The 20,969-nt window shown below is 38.8% G+C and overlaps 1 protein-coding gene across 1 annotated transcript in view; it reads left to right on the top strand.

Moving 5' to 3' along the window:
• LOC134533147 (glycine receptor subunit alpha-2-like) overlaps positions 1–20,969 on the top strand; it is a 118,849-nt gene that overhangs the window by 17,467 nt on the left and 80,413 nt on the right. Inside the window, exon 3 of the mRNA XM_063370457.1 lies at positions 12,038–12,126. Within this exon, the coding sequence (XP_063226527.1) occupies positions 12,038–12,126 (89 nt within the window). The remainder of the gene's footprint in view (positions 1–12,037; positions 12,127–20,969) is intronic.

The raw sequence follows: 20,969 nt of genomic DNA, 5'->3' as shown, positions 1-20,969 counted from the left end.
AAGGTGTGTTAGTTAACGTCTGTAACAAAAACAAAATCGACCTAGTCTCTTTTCTCACCAGACATGTGTAACATCTAACCTAATAACGAGCAATTTCGTGTGTTCTCGTGTTGAAAATAAATTTAAAATACTGAACTCGGACACGAAATCTAAGGTAGAATTCTTTCTAAAAATGACGAGTGTGATAAATATACGAAAATCGTGTGTTTAAACTACATTTCTTGACGCAAATCCCATGTCGTTTCCGCATCGGCCGCTATAATTCGCTGCAGCAGCAACTCTGTAACTTACGAATCATTCGATTTGCAGAGCGAAAGTTTAAGCTTTATAATGAAACGGCTCCGATAAAAGTGAAAAATACTTGCAAAAATACTAAACACCGACTTTGAGCCTGATTTTCGAAGAGAATTTTTTTTTTTAAATACTGAATATCTTGTTAAAATTCATTAAACATTTACCACTATAAATTATCCCAGCACCGTGGGTAAACATTTCCGTTCCATGCGAATTCCGTTCTCCTACCAACTGTCATATACCGAGAGTTAAGATATTTACAGATTAAAAAACGCACAAATACGTTAGTTAGAAATCATTAGAAATAATCTTAAGTCGTTGAAATGTGTTTATTTATTGAGGGGAAGACAATTTTCTAGCGATACGAAAATCACAATCGCATGAGGGGAATAATTAAGTACGTGGTGGGGGAACCGGTAGAGGAGGAGAGTGCGTCAGCGGCGACGCCACTCCAACGCATGCACTAGCGGTCGAATGGGAAGACGGCAAGGGAGGGGATAGGCATGTAGCGTAGCATGCTATATGCTAGTTGTAACGGATGGGTGAGGAGGCGGCAGGGGGAAGGTAGAAATGACGCAGCATTCATGCTACGGAATTCTCATAACGCTGCTTGTGTTTGTCTACTCCTCAGTTTTCGTAACGGCTAACGATTTATTTTATTTTATTTAAAGTATCTACAAGTTATTTATTCGTGTGGAAAAGAGTTATTGATTTGTGCAATTATATTTAAAACTATCATTAATTTTTATTTTCATACTGTGATTGAAAATGTAAAAAAACGTAATAAGTTAAAAGAGGTTAGCTTTAAAGCGTAATTTATTTTTGGTATGTGAAAACTCTGATTTTAAATTTCAAAATGTCTTAAAGATTTGTGAGATAGACATTTTAAGTGAAATTTATGTTCTATTGGAATGTTTTATTGTTAACTTACTTCTTGTTATTCAGCTGGAGACAGTGATTTAACATCATTAATAAAAAATAATAAAAGGCAACGTGTGGATAAACTGCCAAAACTTTCAAATGAACCGATGTGAATACAGGACGCGGAAAAAAGGGGTATTTTTTTTTTCATTTGAGATCATATCCGAAATATTATTCTCAATTATTATCTCTTGTTCAATAAAAAAGATAGTAATAATTATATCTGTATCTACACCTAGTAAGCCAGACGTGTCATTTTCTCGGGCGTGGACTCCACGCACATATATATATTTTTTTTAATTTAAATTTCGAACGAGAAGTTGCACGAGCGAGTGGTGAACCTCGGATATTTCCGGGTGAATGATCGGGGTGAATGAATCTTAGACTTGCCCGGAAACACCCTCCCGCTGGCGGAAACCCGACGCCGCAGTTCATTAAACCGGCTCGCGGCCGCTCTGTGGACAGCCCGGGAGTCATGGGAACCATCGCCACGGGTAGGAAGGGGGTGGGGAGCAGAAGTAGGGGGAGGAGGGGAAACAGTGGCGTGCCGCGCGCGATCCACGTTTTTTTATTATTATTTTCTTTTATCCTTTTTATTTATTTTTTGTTTCCCTTCCAGCACTGTTTGTTCTTCCGTCGCGCCGGGCAGATAATCGCCGTCACCCGGCCGCGCCTCACGGAGAGCGATCGACGCGACGCGCGCGTGAGCGGTCGCCGGCCGAACCAGACGCGCCGTCTCCCGCGTTACGGCTTGGTTTCAACCGCCGTTTTCAAGTTCTATTTTTTTTTCTTTCCAACTGAAACTTATTTGCTGAGTGCGCTACAATTTGAGCGTTATGAAAATTCCGATCGCACTAGGGGGAATAGTTAGGCACGTGGTGGGGGAACCGGTAGAGGAGGAGAGTGCATCAGCGGTGACGGCACTCCAACGCATGCACTAGCGGTCGAATGGAAAGACGGAAAACGAAGGGGGCGGGGATAGGTACTTAGCGGAGCATGTTATATGCTAGTTGTAACGGCCAGAAGGGGAGACGGCAGGGGAGAGGTAGGAATGACGCAGCAGTGATGGCACGGAATTCTCGTAACTCTGCTTGTGTTTGTCGACTCCTCAGTTTTTTTTTTATTTGAGATTATACCCGCATCCTTCCAATTCTCAATTATTAACTTTTTTCAGTTAAAAAAAAAAAGAATAATTTATCTCTATGTAAAACCTAATAAGCAAGATGTCTAACTTTTAGGGAAATTTCGAAGAAAGATTACCTATTGTACTATGGTGCAACTTCAGAAAATTGTAATAAATTTTTTCGTTTCATGGTCCATAGACCCCAAAACCATCGTGAACTCAAAATTTTACATATAGGTGTCACGGGTTTTACTAAGGACATAGGAAAACCCTAACAAGGAGGAAAAAGAACGTTTGCGGGTGGTTCTGAAATTAGTTGCTAAGTTAAGTTCATTCCAATAACAATTTATTGACAAACTCAATAACACAAACAAGTACTTCATTGATTCTGAAACTGACATAAAAAGTAAATAAGTCGGGTTCTTGTGGTGTCGAACTGCAGATGCAAGTTCCCACTATAACACAAGACATTTGAATTAACTTTCTGTGATGGATTGCAGAACAATTAAAAAAAACAATACCCTTAATTCTGGGGAGCCGTGAGCTCGTCACCGCCTACGACCGATACGCCGTCAAGCCAAACTACTAAGACTAGAAAACATACAAAGTCACACTGAACATTCAAAATCTTAATATTACTCAATATTACTCTCAACAGATCATTCATACAAGTGGTTACAATTATTTACACACAACCATTAGTTTAACTTAGTCTCTGTTTATGCGGTTTGTTTTTCTGTTACTCTTCCGCCGCTACCAAGTGAAGCTCGCTACACATCGCCGCAGTAACGCACAAGTTCTTATCCCGCTCGCTGTTTCTGGTGTCTACAATTCTTCGTTACCGGCGGTAGAGTTAAAGTCCGTACTGTGTTGTACTCTGGTGGTGATTGTGTCGTGATAGTGTCGGGATTGTGCCAAGACACCCGCTCGCTCGGCCCTCGCGGAAGTTGCTAACGCGCGCCCTCTTGCCCTTGTGGCTGGACCTTCGTTTTTAGTTAATGTCAGTTCGGAAAGATTTTATGCCTAATCCAGCGACGCTTCCACATGAACTGTCCATATCCTGGGTTACAACTCGGAGAGGTCTCACCCAGTCGATGTCTTCTCGGTCCTCGGGCGGCAGCAACTCCGCGGTTGATGACGGAGTAGGCCGGCAAGCGGTGTCGGAGCAGCGTGGCAGCCTGCTGGCTGGATGTCCCAGTTGTTCTGCTCCTCGATTGACTTGGCGCATGCCCTTTTATACGCTTTGGCTTCTCTAAGGCTCCTTCCACACGGGAGACTTGTCTGCCGGCGACTTGTCTCCCGACGACTGTAGTCACTGGAAACTACGGAAAACTAGTGGCAGACAAGTCGCCAGATATATCACAGGCGAATTTAGTATAATATTAGAGGCAGGATACAGCTTAAAGGATAATCGCTGTATAGACATTATTTGTGTGTTTTTATTGCTAATCAGTCAATCAAAATATTATACTATATCAATAAATTGGTCGAAATTGTTCATGCATAACGCAATAAGTAAAACTACTTATCTGGAATCTTATCTATTCTTAGGTAACTTGGTCGAATAGATAGGCTAATATTGTTGTTTTTATGTTCAATTACAAGCTATCATGTGTTTCATGTGTCATACTATTTCATATAGGTCCCAATCTCCGACTAATTTCAGTAGTACTATACTCTAATCAGCTGAAATACCATGCACGTAATAAACGCAAATACTATGTACATCTTGTTAATAAACAGCATTTGAACAACCTATTTCATTTTTTCTGTTGTTTTCTAAGGAATCAAAACCTTGATGGAACTGACGGCACACTTCCGCCCACGCTTCCTGTTTCTTGGTTTTATTTGAATAATCTGCTGATGAAATGTCCCATAATGTGGGGCGTTGCCGAATTTCTTGAATAAACTTCTCAGTATCAAAAAGCACTTCACCGGACGCCATCGCAGACAAGTCTACCGTGTGACAGCAACGATGCTACTGAATGCCCCTGCAGTCGCTCGCGAGTCTTCAGTCTCTCGGCGACAGCAGGTACCCGGCGACTGATATCCTGTCTCCCGGCGACACGGTGGCGACAGTCTACCTTGTGAACACTGCCAATGCTGCGTGTGTAACTGCTGTCGCCGGGCGACAAGTCGCCGTCAGACAAGTCTCCCGTGTGAAAGGAGCCTTACGCTCACGTACACGTTAGCAGGATGAAACGTAAACATCATCTTGCAGGTCGAACTACAACTGAAAGCACATACGGATGTACGTCATTTATACATATGCAGGCTCCTACTAACACTGTGTGTGCCATTTCTGCATTAACTGCGAATTTGTACAGGCACAGACACGTTCAAACTTGTAGTTTGGCTGCTTAGCTTCGTATATTGTACAAAGCTTGCGCAATGAAGGACAGCCGTAGTCGGTCTGTAGGTCTACAATTACAACCAACGCATCACACAACTTGCTCAGCCATTTCTTCTGTTTAGGTCCGGCAACGTAGATTATTTCGTTTTGAACTAGTAAATCTTCAATAGTGTTTTTCACTTGGTGGTACGGAATTTTTCCTTCGTCCCACTCTAGTCCGTGATAATATTTACATAGCCATTCATTCGACCGTTTACTTTTTTCGTCTAGTAGTTTCCAAGGATACGGAGGTCGGAACGTGCGAGTTCGAATCTTGTCTCCGGAGGTGACGCTAATTTCCTTGAGCACGAATCCATTTTGACTCTGGAAACCTTGCAGGTTGCAGTACATCTTGTCGCTAGCAATGCTCGGTCGTAACTAATTTATCATCGAAAACGAAACTGTATTTATGACAGAATTTTCACAAGTTGATCTCGCCGATCGTGAAGTATCAGACAAAAAGCATAGGTGTTTGACGGAATATTTCCGCTAGTCGTTATCTCGATCCTACAGTCGATTATGTTTGAATTTATTCGATCATCCTGTTTGGAAACGTCAAACACCATTAACGGAGCCTTGTTCTTGAAACTGTCGGGACTCAGTATCGGTGACTGTCTCCGCCCATAGTAAGCTTGCTCAAACTTGGCGTACATTTGATATGCTAGAAGATATCTTCCACTTTCAAAGTCCATGTTCATGTCAACATACGGATAGCTTTCGCTGTTTAAAAATATTTTTACATTACGTATTTGACAGTTATCGAATACGGAGTGACTTACTCCTGCATTGAGCTGTCTTCCGGTCTGAAGCCCGACGATGATGTATCTTGGTTTTTCCGTAGCGAAGCTGGACTTTACTATCCAATTGATACGCTGTCTATGCGGCAAGCTAGGATAAGTTTCCAGGCTCCAGGATCGGAATGGCACATCGAAGTTCTTGCCATTTTCTATGTTCTTCAACATCTTGACTCGTTCAACGGTGCTCACTTGGATGTGGGGCAGCATCCACTCAATAGACTGTAGTGTTAGCGAGACATCTTGAGGGTTTCTGCAGCGGCGACAATTGCATTAATGTGCGTGTTGGCTAGAAGCAGTACGAGCTCTTGTTTCGAATTAATGATTATATGCTTGTAGTCCTCAGCGAATCCAAGAAGCATGGACAGAGGAACACAAACTTCGAACTTTCCTTCGGCATAAACCGGAAGCTTATATTCATCCTCGAGAGCCCAACCGACCATCTTTGCAGCAGACAGTTCATTTAGCGTGAGCGAAAGGTAATTTTTCATAGCAGATGTTATGCCTACATCTCTCGTCTGGTCTACCTCGACGCCATTGAGTACATATGTAATGCTTTTGATTAGGTGAAGAATACCATTGCAGGATATTGACGTTGTTGTCGGATGCGTACCATCCGCTTTTGTCAGTGTGCCTCTTATACGTAGTACTGCGAAGGTTAAGTACAGATATCTTGGTGCTGTACAGCAATGCGTACTTCCGATGGTAGTGCGTACGGTCCGAGCAGAAAAGGCTGGTACTCGTCCAATTCCATTTTCGTAATGCTGTCTTCAAAAATGACCGGATCTTCCACGTTGAGGATTTCGTCTTCCATTTTTATTCGGCACTTGTCCAATACTAAGAAGATACTTTATGTTGTCAGGTGTTAATGCACAGATGTCTGGCAGAGAAATGTCCTTATTCACGGCAATACGATTTCTTTTATAACTGTTCGGTGTTACGAACTTTATACCCATCGCTTCAAGTGCAGACGTAATGTAATTTCTTCGTCTTGAAAATTCACCAATCGTCCTCGCTGGTCAACGATTCTGACGACGACTTCGTGTGCGCACTTCACGACGACTGGAACGTAAATGATACTTTGCGGTACTTCAACCAGTTTATATCCTGGCGGGACCATCGGCGAAAACTCGTGCAGCATGTTGCTTAGTCTTCCGTTGAGATACGTTCCACTTGCCAAATTACAGTTTATTCTTATGACATTCACAGGCAAAATGTTTACTGCGCGCGTAGATTCGTACGTTCTTCCTGTATCATACACCTTTGATTCGAATCGGAGCATCGTACCTATGGTCCCAGGTTTTGTAAAGTCGACATTTTCACTGCATGTTAGAATGCTTTTTTGAGTGTTTGGATTTCCACGCAGTTGAAAGTCTACATCCTGTGGTAACATATCCCTGATGTAATTTGCAATGTCATCAATTTCGTAAGAGCCAACAGGTAACTGTATTTCATGAGCGGTCCCATCGCTTTTCAGGAAGCTGATCTTGCAATTTTCTTCGTCGATATTAGGTATGGCATTATACGTTTGAAAATCTACGAGTCCGATACACCATTCTCAGTCTAAATCCAGAGGCGGGAAATGAACCGCCCGCAGCTCAGATGCGTGACCTGTCAAGGTAAGTGTTATCGACATGACTAATAAATTATCAACACTGCACATCCTTTAAGTAGTAATTTTTATTTGTCAGCTAATATTTGTTTCTTAAAAAGCGAAGACACAAGTGTCCGCAGTTTGTTTGATTAGGCTTCTGTTCCGTTTCGTAATTGTAAAACAACGTAGTGGACCGGCCCAGGTACCGCCTAAGTTCTGGCGGAGGCCGTAAATTTCCAAAACTATAGTAGTACTCGGCCATTTTTCCAGACTTTATGTACGCCACCCAGTGCGTGCCACGACCCAACGACGTGTCTAAATTAATGATGGCGCGTTCGTTGGTTTTTGGTTTGCTGGGCAAAGTGTCTCGCATAAACACGCCGCGGAAATTTGGTAATTTAAGTTTGCGTGCGTACTCGATTAAATCTATATTGGTGAGCGGACGTTTCGGCAAAGAACATAGGATTTTTTCATTCGCTTCTTTCTCATGCCTCGACCTGCCTTGTGAGGTCGTAAGTACAGTCCTGCGCCGTTTATTTTTACCGATGGCAATGGCTTCCATGCTTGCATTATGTCGCTGTGCTTCTTTTAACTGCTTGCGCTCATTCTTCGAAGTGTTGACTGCCCGCACTATACCGCTCGTTGCACCGATGAGGCCGCCGAGAGAACCCAATGCAGGCAAAAGCAAAGGAAGAAATCCTTCTATAATCATCTTGTCGAGAGTCTGTAATTTTTGCTTGGCTTTTTGCACGCCTGCACCAGTCTTGCGTTTGGTCTTGCGTGAGTTAGTCTTTGACTTGATGGAGCTGGCTCGACGAGCACCCAGTCCTAATTTCGTCTTTGCCTTCATGATTTTAGATACACCCCACGTGCGATTTTTTCTCCAAGTCCCGCGTCCGACGATTTACTTATATCTTCGGCTTCCTGTGCCAATATCTGATCTGCTCTGTGCCTAGATTCCAGATCCTTGCTTAATTAAAATGCGATATCGTGCTGCTTGCACTTTTCGTCTAGACAATTAATGCCCACGTCACGGCGAGCTAACCATTTCGCTAGTTTAGTGCCGGGGCCGCAGAATCTGTAGCCGGGAATGTGTAGCTCGAATGGCAGATTGTTTATCAGCGAGTTTACGAGTCCTGCACCGATGTGTTTTTTGTTCTTACCTCTTCGAGTCATTGCGCACAACTGACAAGAAAGTATAAATGAAATTGATTTTATACAATTTCGTCAGTACAATGCAAGTCGTCAAGCAATAAGTGTGTTTACCCGTACGCATTACGCAAGATGATGTATTTAGTGCGCGTGAATCACGACATGGCTTACTGTTGCCTTCGGCCGTACGATGCATAATGGCTGGTCCGTCCAATTGCGGTAAAACGTGCGTTCTGCTGAGTTTTTTAGAGGAACCAAACGGACTTAGGTTCGAAAACGTGTACCTTTATTCCAAATCATTGCAACAGTCAAAGTACCAGCGCCTAGCTACGGTTCTACAATCGGTGGATGGTCTGGAGTATTTCCCATTTAATGATAATGCGGATGTGGTACCTCCAAACGAAACAAAAGCCAATTCCGTGTTTATTTTCGACGATGTAATGTGCGAGAAGCAAGACATAATACAAGAGTACTTTTCCATGGGCAGACACGCCAAGGTAGACTGTGTTTACCTGTGTCAGACGTACAGTCGCATTCCAAAACATCTCCTACGAGACAACGCAAATGTCATAGTGCTTTTTCGCATGGACGAACTTAATTTACGTCACGCATATGATGATCACGTAAACACCGACATGACATTCCAGGAATTCAAAGACATGTGCTCCTTGTGTTGGAAAGAAGAACACGGATTCCTAGTTATAGTCAAAGACTGGCCTCTATATAACAGCAGGTACAGACGAGGTTTCGATCAGTTTATCATCAAAACATGAGTCACAGCATTTCCAAATTTGGACGTAGCAGTCGAGACTTACGTACTGCTCTAGGTCTCATGACGAAAATATCCGCAAATACATTTCGCTACTGGCTCAAAAAGTAGAAAGTGTGAAAACTAATTACTAGAGTATCTCGTTGCCATCGACTAGCGTGTGGAAGCCTCGGATTCTCGCATTCGCGACATAATCGAAGTATCGAATGCACAAAGACGTGACGATTTGAGGACTTTTCAAAGTAGTCTGAAAGCATCACTATCTCACTTGTCAACAAATTCAGATTTAGCCAAACACAAGAAAGAAGTTTCTGCGAACAAATAAAACCGTATAAAAGGAGGGCTTGCAATATGTTTTCAGCCAGTACAATGTCGGACCTGGCCAGTGACCTTCATCGAGCTATACAGTCTGTTCGTGAAAAATATCTACTTGATAGACGAACCAGACTTGCACGTGAGATGGAAAATGAGGAGATATTTAAACCAATCACTAGTCGCCTCGACGAACTTAACAACAAGGAAGAACCAGCCATCATTGTGAAGACAGAAGTTGAAGATGAAATGCCAACTGTAAAGAAGAGAAAGTATGAACCAGATCGAGAAGAAGAGGACTTAACGAGTACAGAGTCCATGCACAAGAAAAAAATACCGAAAAAGGGGCACCAAGTTAATGCAATGGTCCGGCCATACCTGATATCGTTTACGAGTCGGAATAATGACATGACCTACGGAGTGTACAGAAAACATAATAAGTGGTTCCTCGGTGCTAAAGAAATAGACTTTCTACCAGGAAATATCGTGCGCGTAGCAGAGTTCAAAACGCGCGGGACTCCGGGTCTGTACGAATTGCTGTTTCGCAGGGAGCCTAAAGGATATTCTCACAAAGACTTACAAGAGTACAAAAAACTGCTAGAGCTTACCAATGCACATTTTCGCGATAACGATCCAGATAGTGGTGTATATAAAGACGAATATCATGAAAAAATCTATATTCTCGCTATAGTCTCTTCAGTGAACTAATAATACATGGAGAAGGTTTAAAAAAGCTAGAAAGTGGTCAGATATTTGACTATGTATATTGGGACGACCCCAATGAATTAGTTGATCGTCTTAGAATTCTACATGCTTCGCTTAATGTAGGAAATTATTCGCACATCAACGAAATAGTCTCCATACTTGAAGAACTGAGGGAAGCCGGCTACATACAATGAGTCGAACCGGAATCGCTCGCGAACTTCATGCTCCTGCTAGACGAAAATACCTTCGTCGTAAAGTCGTAGTTCGTGGAATGCCGAAGAGATTCAGCCTACGTTGTATCCCGATACGTACTTGGTGGAGATGATTATAAAACGAAGAAATGGACGGTCCTACATCAAGTGGTGGGGCTTTCCACCTCGCTTTAATTCGTGGGTGGCAGATGCAGAAATCGAGAAATCCACAAAACTTTAGTAATTTGTCTGTGTATTTTGTACTTGTAGTAGTGTAGAATTTATATAATAAATTTTTTAAAAGAACTTGCAATGTTTTTATTTTCTCAAACCTTTCACTTTAGTGGTACTTTTTTTAAAAATTAAAGTTGTTTTGTATCGGCCAGGGATCGAACCAAGGACCTTAGTCGATCTAATCAATCAGTATATAGATTACAAATTTATTTAATTAATTTTGAAATGGTTTATAGAAATTATTATTATTTTTACATAAAATTTAACATTATTGCATCTATCAGGTATCGAACCAAGAACAGGAATCAATCGAATCAATATGTTAATTAATGATTTATTTATTTAATGAATTTTGTAATTATTCCCGAATTTCTAGCTAAATAATTACACGATTTCAAGATGGCGACCAAATGACAAGATGGCGGGTGTCACAGTAATAATAAATGATTACCGCACTCTAGCGGGTACGAATTAAACTAACATGGTGTCAGCGCACTCTAGCCGTCGATACAATGATGATGGCTTCCAGGAAACGAAGACAAGATGGTGGACATCATGCTAACTGGCGATATATATGCTATTAACAAAGTGGTGGGGGCCAGTCTTCCTGCACCCACCACGGGGGAAGGATCGGTCGCCATTTTTATTTTTTTGCCCTCACCGGGTTCGAACCGAGGACTCTGAGCTCCGTGCCGTAAATGTATGTTTTTTATTATTTTTTATTAAAATTTTATTAATTGATTTTTTTAAATAAATTTTAAATTTTTTTTATTAAAATCTGATAGTAAAAAAGTTAAATATGGCGGCCGTAACGGAAATTGCAACGGTGACGTCATAATTCAAAGTGGCGGAAAACAAAATGCCGGAATGTTCGAGAAAACAAAATTACGTCATCCAAAATGGCGGATATAAAATGGCCGCCGGGGTCAAGGTCAAAGGTCACGGTACAACTTGTCCTGTTACGTTTGTCCCGTTACGCTGATGGCCGCCGTGACGTGACAATCCAAGTTGGTTGCCGTGACGTCACAATGTACACAATGGCGGTCGCCACCACACACCACACTCCGACTCCAGACCCGTCATTCCTATACTACTATGTTGTGTAGTAACAACTCTCATCAAACTGTTAATATCGGGATAGCGATAATCATGGTCGATGCTGGCCAAAGAAATTTAAAATTAAATATTATTAGGTTTTTTCCGCTTGCCTATGATTAAAAAATGTAAAACAGTGCTAATAATTTAATTTATTATCACAGCAAAATTTTCTATCCAAGAAGACTGAATAGTTTTAGGAGCTACTATGTTCCACGTTGGGCACGGTGATTGAGTGGTTAGGCTGATTCCCCTCCCTCCCCCTTCCCACAAAACAAGGCAAGTGTGAAACTTGACGGATGTTTCCGTGTTTTAATGCCCTCACCTTCTTATCGTCTATAATGATTTCTATGACAATGATACGTTAAGCCCTGGTGCATTCAGGATGTTTCAGAGCTGGACGCAGAGATCTTGTTTTGTTGACTTTATTTGTCGCTCTCAGGCTGAACTATGTGTTCCAGGGATGGCGCCAAGATTGACCACCTGCAGATACTCGACAGTCTGCTCAAAAACGATTACGACCGAAGAGCCACGCCCACCAACCACCTGAGTGAGTAGACTGCGATCATAACCCACGCTTATCTTTAGTGTGTGCCAGTACAAATTGCCTATAGCCACATACTATAGAACTCAATACCGAACACTCGGTTTGCTTATCAGGATAGCCTAAAGTGGACAGGGATGAAATCCTCTATCACAACTCGAACAGTTCCGAAGGTTACCGAAGTTAAAGTTTAGGTTAGGTTAGGTCATTGTAACAAATAACAGTTCTTTATTTTTTCCGTGAGGTTAGGTTAGGCTATGTTATCTTAAATAAAATCAAACGTTGGTTAGGTTAGGGTGGCGTTATTTAACATACTCTTTGGCCGTAAAAAAATATAAATCTTTTCAATATGCGGTTTATTTCACAAGCGATTGGAAAACTTTGCAGAATTTCAGAACTGTTAGGGTGTGGCTCACATCCCTGATGTGAACTGTAGGCTTTCCTTTTTAGCATGGAGAAACATGGAAACCATGGAAACTAGAACTGCCTTGCGAGAAATAGAAATATGTTTAGTAATATTTTTAGGAAAGTAGAGGGCAAATCATGGCTGGGCTAAATATTATTGTTAAAAGCATGTATAAGAATTCTAATCAAACTTATCCTTATATTATTTGTTTTGAACAAACTATGCATTACCTCTTTGACATAATGCATAATGGAAGTCATGATACTTGAAAACTAAACCCATATTTATTTTGCAGATCGTTGTGTACAGTCCATTTTAATTATTTAATTTTTATATAATAAATAAGCGTTTTATAAATTATTTTATACTTTTACAGGGAAAATATAGCACAGTGAAATAGGTTGAAAAGCATATGCTTTCATGTCAGTTTCGGGAATTAATAGAATGATTTCGCTCTATTTTGCACCTGGTAATTATTACACCTATAAATAGCATATATTGTGCAGTTTTGCCATGTGTTTTGCCCAACTGATTTCAACGTTGATTAAACATCACAAGCTGCAAGAACACACACACTTTCAAAAACAGGTCAAATTATGACGAATTATATTTCATTCTGCAATTATTAGTATATTAACAAGACAAATCGGAGTCTAAACAAAGTTCGTAAAATCCGTTTACCCAAATATACTCTAAGTGTTTTTTTATTTGCCGAAATTCATTACTGTGAGAAATCTTCCTCAATCTTAAGTACCAAACTAATCTCTCTGGGAGCGCTGGACGCAGTGATTTCCACGATTTCCAGGGAGTGTCGGTGTTGTGTTCTATAGTATTTGCTGTAACTTTAATCATCCTCAATTTGCAGTGTGCCTTTTAACTTACATTTACTCTCTATTCCCAATGCATGATTTCTGCCATTAGCGATGGCCCTGTTTCCGTGTGCTCTCTGTTGCCAGATACATGCCATAGAGAACAAAAGTTTCAGACACAGCTTTACAATGTAAAGAAAATTGTTATAATTGTATCTGAAACATCGCATTTTGTAAAGGAAAATTAGGCATGAGAAGTATTGGAATTACATTTTATTGCTGTGTTTCAACACGAGCATAATCTCATAATATACCATTTTTACTTCTTAGGAGTCGTAACTGAAAGGCACCATCATGGTTTCAACAATTTCTGTCTAAAAATATTTATGTCGTTTTTTATTTTAAATTTTATCCCTGTTTGAGCAAAGCTCATAATTTAATGGAATGCCTTGGTATTAATATCTGACCGATTGTTACAAGTAGTTTCTCTTGTGAAATAATAATTGTTTAGCATTTAATTATTTTACAAATATTATAATACTGTCAATTGACACTATTTAATGGTCTTGGAAAAATCAACAAAGAGTAAAGTTTTTAATATATTAAAACTTGTAATAGTTAAAATAGTATACAAAATAAGATTTTTAATGGTAAAATGTAGGGTAGTACCAATCTGGTAACAGTGAGCGCCATTTGATCTGTACTGGAGTCTAAGCGTGACACACGCTATAGTTAAAAGGGTATTAGGCCCTGCCATCTTGGATTTTTCCAACTTTTTGCTATAATTCTAATATTGAACAAATTATCCCAAATTTTGGCATGTCAACGCATAAATCATGTATCCCAGACCTTCTATACCTTGTTGCAACCAAATATTTACTAACAGGCTCTAGTTGGTAAGCGCTGCGAGGAAAAATATATGTATACATCATTTCACGCCGGTGACTACAAAGGACATGATGATCACACCAGTACACAAGTGTTGGCTTAACAAGTAGCCAAAGCAAAGTCCTATGCCATAACAAACCAAAAAAAAAAATTAGCTCGGAAGCTTTTTTCTAAGCAGCATCAAAATATTTGAAATTGCAAGATGGTGAGGCCTAACCCCCCTCGAGCACTTACCTGGAGTGACTTTATAAAATCACGGTGGCCGAATCGGGACTCCAACCCGGCTCTTATGTATTGCGAGTTGGGCTGTCACTGCGCTGCTTCGCACCACTTATTAATAGGGACCGGAAAAATTCGCGGGTTCAATGACCTCTAGGATGAACTCAATAGTTATATGTACACTCGGTCAAATGTCACCCACTCATTGGCTGCTGTCTTATGAGACGTCCCATCGTAGCAGCCTGTGATTCGATAAAGCTTTGGTTGGGTGTTTCTCATTGGCCCAGAGTCATCCAGGTGAGTTGTGAGCCAATAGCAGAGGCAGCACTGAGGTATAACTATTTGTATTTTAGCCTATCGCGAAATGAATTCGCAAATTTTTCCGGTCTCTACTTATTAAGTTTTAAAAGGTTTTCTATGTTGGGGTGAGGATGTATTTAACACTAAGCTGCTAAGTATAAAGCTATGCCTGAACGAACAAATATTTCTGACAACAGAGACCTGAGGAATTGACGTTGTTACTCGAATTCATTCTAGAATGCATACCAATTTACATTTTGATAAGATTCTTGTTGAATCATTAAGTAGGTTGACACGTCCTGAAGGACAACAAAGCAATGAAAATATTACAAGAGTCGTGGGCGTTGATTCAAAAAGAAGGGGAGGGTGCGCCTGGGATTAAGAAGACCTTCACTGAATCAGTCCGCTTGCTCTTTTCAAACCGTGACTGTGAAACGTAATTATTAAATGTAAATGTATATTATATACACTGCTAAAAATCTGCACCTTGATCTTACGAAGAACGCTGGTTACAAATTATCCAGAGCTCTTCGTCAATTTACGGCTATCTTCGTGAATTTACGGACTCTGAGTTCACTTACTTTGAACGTGAAAATTATTTAAGCATTATCAAAACATTTAAAAACTGGTTAAGTCTACAGTAAGAACAATCTTATTTTGTCCAAATGTGTGCTCAACTTTGATTATAACGAAACAGACAACTCGGAAGGTCAAAATACGGCGTAGTTCCTACGAATATTAAGTTATTTGAAATTACGAAGCACTCTTCGTTTATTTGAATTGAAGTTTTCGTTGAAAAGTACGTAAAAAGTTCTAACAGTGCAAAGTTGTCTGCTTACTGCATGCATATAGGCAAAAATATGGGCAGTATACAACACACAAGCACCCTATCCGGCGATGACTTGTATCGGTTAAAGCCAACGCGCACAACTCTCGATTCCTCCTTCCCCTTCTCCCCTTGAGAATATTCTTCCCCCCCCCCTCCCCCAACCACCCGAGGATCAAACAGATTTGCGCTCTTGACAAGAGTTATACGAACCAACCACATGCAATCCGGATGACAGGAGGCAGCAGCCAATGAAATAGAGACACTTGTTCATGTGCCAGTGTGGGAGTTCATATTGGTATCAGAAAAATACTGTGGCAATGGCAAGTCTGCAACAATAATGTTCCGTATTAGAGAACCTGGAAATTCAGTGATTCTGTAGGTCGATTTTAGAGGTAAAATGAAGGGAGCGTAGCTTTGTAAACCTGTGTGAATGGGAATGGCAGGTACACAAGCATAAAAAAATGTGATCTTGCGATTTAGATATTAAAAATATGAACTTATAAAAATTCATTAAACAATAGGAATTTAATAATTTGCAGTAGTTCTAGAACATTCATGCTTAGATTTTAAAGTTTAACTCGTAAATTACATCTAACAAGACAAAGTAAAGATGCATTTTAAGCGAACATTCATTTATATATAACATTAACGTTTTAAACTGTTTGAAGGTTAATATGAACTCTCTGAATGTTTTGCGACTTTGCAATCAGTATCATGACTTATTTCAACGTAATAGTACGGGTGGTTTCAAAAAAATACATTTTAATATTCTCTACAATTTAATTAAATCAAATTATACAATACTAAAATGAAAGCTTTAAATATTAAAATGAAGATTACCAACTTTTGTACATTAAAATCCTGTAGACATGGGTCCAACCCAATATTTAAAAAATTAGAATATAAGCATTTGGTCTTAATAACTAATTTAAAAACATTTATTACTATCTTTCATATTTTTGAAATGAAATTTTGATCCGTTTCAGCACCAGTTTCTCGACCTCACCAATTATGTTACATTTACAATATGTTACTGTAGTATAATTTTTTCATTATGTCCATTTAAATAACAAAATAAAGCCATAATACCGAGAAAAAAAAAACATTTAAATGGATGTATTTTACATGACCAACAAATAAACTACTTTTATACCATTTATGCTACAGGACTAAATGACATAGTGACTCAATATCTAAACATATTTTACTGTTTTTTTTTTAGTTACTTTTAATTCAGTCAAGGGGCTAGATGTTTTCTTGTCATTAGCCAATTTTGACTGCTTTCAACAATTTCCTTCATCTGTGTTTATTTAATCGTCTATAATCATCTTTCTTTCAGTGAGACGCCAGTATTTAAAAGCGTAGAATATCTTATGGTCTACACAAAAAGAAAGTTTTAACAAGCTAAAATAAAATCTTGTTTTGTCTTTATTTTAACACTTTTGAACACATTAACCATTTGGATCTGTACTGCAACTATCTGTGGTTTTTCTAGATAGATATACATAAATAATTTTTATCTAAGAAATTACAAACATTATAGTTCGACATTCCAGCATACCCTAATTCAGAACTGAATTCTTTTTTTGATGCCAGAACAAACAGAGAAATGACAAAAAAAAATCAAAATCTATAAATATATTTAAGTTCAAAATAACATAAATAAATGTTTGCTATATTTCTATCATATATCCCAGATATATTTATAAGTTCTACCTTAAAAAATTTAATTACTAATCATGCGAAAGTATACCAAAGTATGAAACTGTATGCGAAAGTATACGAAATTTAGCGAAAGTATGCAAAAAGATGCGATTTTTTTCAAAGTACGGAAAATATAGGAAAGGAGGCGAAAGTATGCGGAAATGTGCAAAAGTAAGCAAAAGTAAACGAAAGTATGGAAAAGTATACATAAGTATGGCAAAGTAAGGAATGCTTAAGTATGCAAATGTATACCAAACTATGTAAAAGTATGCAAAGGTATCCAAAAGTATCTTAAAGTGCGCTAATGTATGCGATAGTGTCCAAAAGTGTGCAAAAGTGTTCAAAGTACCTATGCGAAAATATGGACAAGTATGCGAAAGTTTGCAAATTTATGCGAAAATGTGCGAAAGAGTGAGAGAGTATATAAAAATGTGCAAAAGAATAAGAAATAATGCCAAAGTATGCGTACGTATGAAAAATAATTGAAAAGTATGGACAGTATGCAAAGATTAGTAACGTATGCGAAGCATATGTAGAATTTTATAAAATTGTTTTTAAATTATTTACAACTATTCGAAAGTATCTAAAAGGGTACAAAAGTTTGTGAAAGTATGCGAAAGTGAGTAATTGTCTTCCTCTTTAATTTTTTTTTATTCCCATCTTTCAAACCACGCACAATCGAGCAATATCCGTTAACCTCAACTTGTTTTATGTCCAACTTCCTTTTCATACTTCCTTTCCATTACCCTCTAAAGTCGTTATCGCTCAACTTACCCTATCGTATTTAAAGAAGTTTCATTAAATTGTATGATTAATAGATCAGGCAGTATATGTGAGCCACCATGGCTCATCAGGTATACTACGATCTTACTTTCTCCTCTAAGACATGATTTCCATAAACTGTCATCGACTATCGTGACAACACCGCTCCTGGTGATTCCGTTACATTATCCGAAAACACTGTAGTTCGTTCATTAGCTTTATTCTTCGACATTCACTCTTTTTCCCAAGCGGCCTACAAGCAGTGCGGGAGATGCCGCCTCTTGATCTCCCCTTCTCGAGCGAAGTGCGGCAACAGTGACATCACTGGGCTGTCACAGCCAATCACCCCGCCCGCAAGTGACGTCATTTGGAGGGGAGGTCCGCTAGAGTTGAGGAAGTGGGGGATGCGCCTTCGCCCCTGCCAACAAAAGAGGCAGGCTACCCGCATACCATAATTGTTTGCCGCGTAGCGTACCCTGTCAGCCACAGGCGGCGCTCGTGCTCGAATATTACCTCTCGCGAACACTCGAGCCTTGGCACGCAGTTATGACCCAGTCATAAACAGTTCAATCCGGTTGATGCAAACAATGCGAGCAGCGTATTTATTTTACAAATTAAACTCCAACAAATGCATTATTTTGTTATGATGTTTTAAAATGTTGTACTGTGTTTAGACGCGGTAAATTGGAGGTTCGCCAGTACATAGATTTTGCATCTTAAAGTTGGCTATATAGTTCACCTCTGAAACGTTAAAATTATTAATAGCAAACTCTATACTACAAAATTATTGACTTGCACCTCTATGTTTCGGAAATCTTCATATTTTACTGGAGTAGTTTGTCATTAAATATCTAACACGTAAAAGGTAAAATTTAATTTTATAACCTCAACAATTTACCAGCTGCGAGCGGCAATATACATGTTTTTACTGCAGTGTAATGTTGGGAACAAGAATGTGTTGCTGCGTAGATCACGCGAGCTTTCTACCTCAGTCATTGTTCTATGGTTCTATTGCTGAGGCTGTTTTTTACGAAGAGAGATGGCTGCTCTCTAGATGAAAGACGAACTGGCTATCTCTGGGCCGCAAAAAGTCAACTTTTGAGTTTATTTATTTTTTGTCCAATTTTACGTCTCGTTGACAACGAGGTCGTAGAAGATGGTGAACTACAACAATTCAAATCAACGCTGCTGGGAAAAGAGTCAATCATTGCCAACAGAAAAAAAAATCACATTTCGGCATTTTCCTGGTGTTGTGAGTTTATGTGGGTGGGTTGTTTACAATGTGTGGCCATATTGCATTAGTACATGGTTACTGAGAGAGGCAGCGTTTTGTCGAGCTGATAGTGGGCGCCATGTTTCTGTGTCATCCAAAACAATCAAGTGTTGTGTTTGCATTGAGGACTGTATTTTATGGGGGACGAAGTTTAACAACGAAAATTCTAACTGATTATTATTATTCATTATCAGGCATTCTCAAACAACATTTACGCAATGTATTTGGTGTTGCAATATGATGATGGTGAAGTAGCAAGTAACTTCAACTATGTCAGAGCCAGCCATCCTCCGACTATTCCTAAAGTCGACCTTGTAATGGTTTCTGGTGCGCGGTAAACGTGGTGGAAACGTCTGTCATGTTTTCTGCTTGCCAAATATTTGGTTTGATAACCCTTTAAAACATGTTAAATAACACATGATGTAATGAAAAGTGTCATTTAAGTGTACAAACATTTTCATTCTAAATTGTTACCAACGATAACGCGAATTTTGTTACTATTCTACCTTTGAATTATTAGATTAACAAGTTTGGTTTTTCTCTCTTCAGACTACGTATATAATGGCACTTCAGGAACGTTATTGCTATGAACAATTGTTTTTTGTCTTTATGTCTGTCTGAATGCTACTGGATTTTAACTTGTTATCCGAATACGATATATATTTGTTCATTTTCCTAGAATACAAAGTGCTGTACCCCAATACCAGAACACGTAAACAAGAAAAAACCAGCATAGCTATGTGGGCTTTCCTTGTAAATAATTAGTTCAGTAGAGCATGACTGTATTTTATTACACACACACATATATAATGTACGTTGAAGTTACCTAAACTGGCTATTTTAGACCCTATTTGATATGCATATAACTGCATACGGTTAAAAGTACGACGTTTTAAAAACTTTTTCGTTATAATACATAGTCGGTGTTTAAACAAATACTAATAATAATTCAATCAAAATAGTTTTCAATATAGAGGAAACATTCATGTATAGTAAGAACTCTCTGTGCATAGGTTGATTTTTTCTTGGCTAAACTAATCAATTTTATTTCTTTTAATCTTTCGTTTTTTCTTTATTATGTAACTTACTTATCTCTATATGCAGAAGCAAATTGGTTTCTTATTTCTACCCAATGTCTTTAAGTAAATACCATAATGAAAGTACCAGGTTTGCAATGTATAAACATGCTTTTAGAATGCAGATATTTTAAATATTGTTGCTATAAAAAATATTATTTTGTCAAGGAGTATTTGTATTATATTTTATTATTCTATCCACAAAATAAAGGCTCTTTTATTTTTTAATATATTTGTTTCGTGATTTTTAGGTACGTTATAGATTAACTGCATTTTCAGGAAACTGTATGATGACAGCAGTAATTTCTTAAACAGGTTGCACTGAAGTTATACGTGACTTTATCCTATAAATTAATATTAAATTTTCAAAAGGGAAATGAAATTAATTTTATATTTTAAACTAACTCAAAATAACATTTTAAAATGTAACACGGTACAAAGATAAAATATAAAACAAAGAAAAAAGTTTTAATGTTAAAAGAATTTAAATAGAGTGCGGATTAAAAGAAACCCACTGGAGACAACTTAAAAATATGAACATCAAAACAACGATTTCCTTTATTCGAATCTCTCTGTAATTTTT

Source organism: Bacillus rossius, chromosome 6 (genome assembly GCF_032445375.1).
Source record: "Bacillus rossius redtenbacheri isolate Brsri chromosome 6, Brsri_v3, whole genome shotgun sequence".
Lineage (NCBI taxonomy): Eukaryota > Metazoa > Arthropoda > Insecta > Phasmatodea > Bacillidae > Bacillus > Bacillus rossius.
This window is presented reverse-complemented; position numbering and strand designations above follow the sequence as displayed.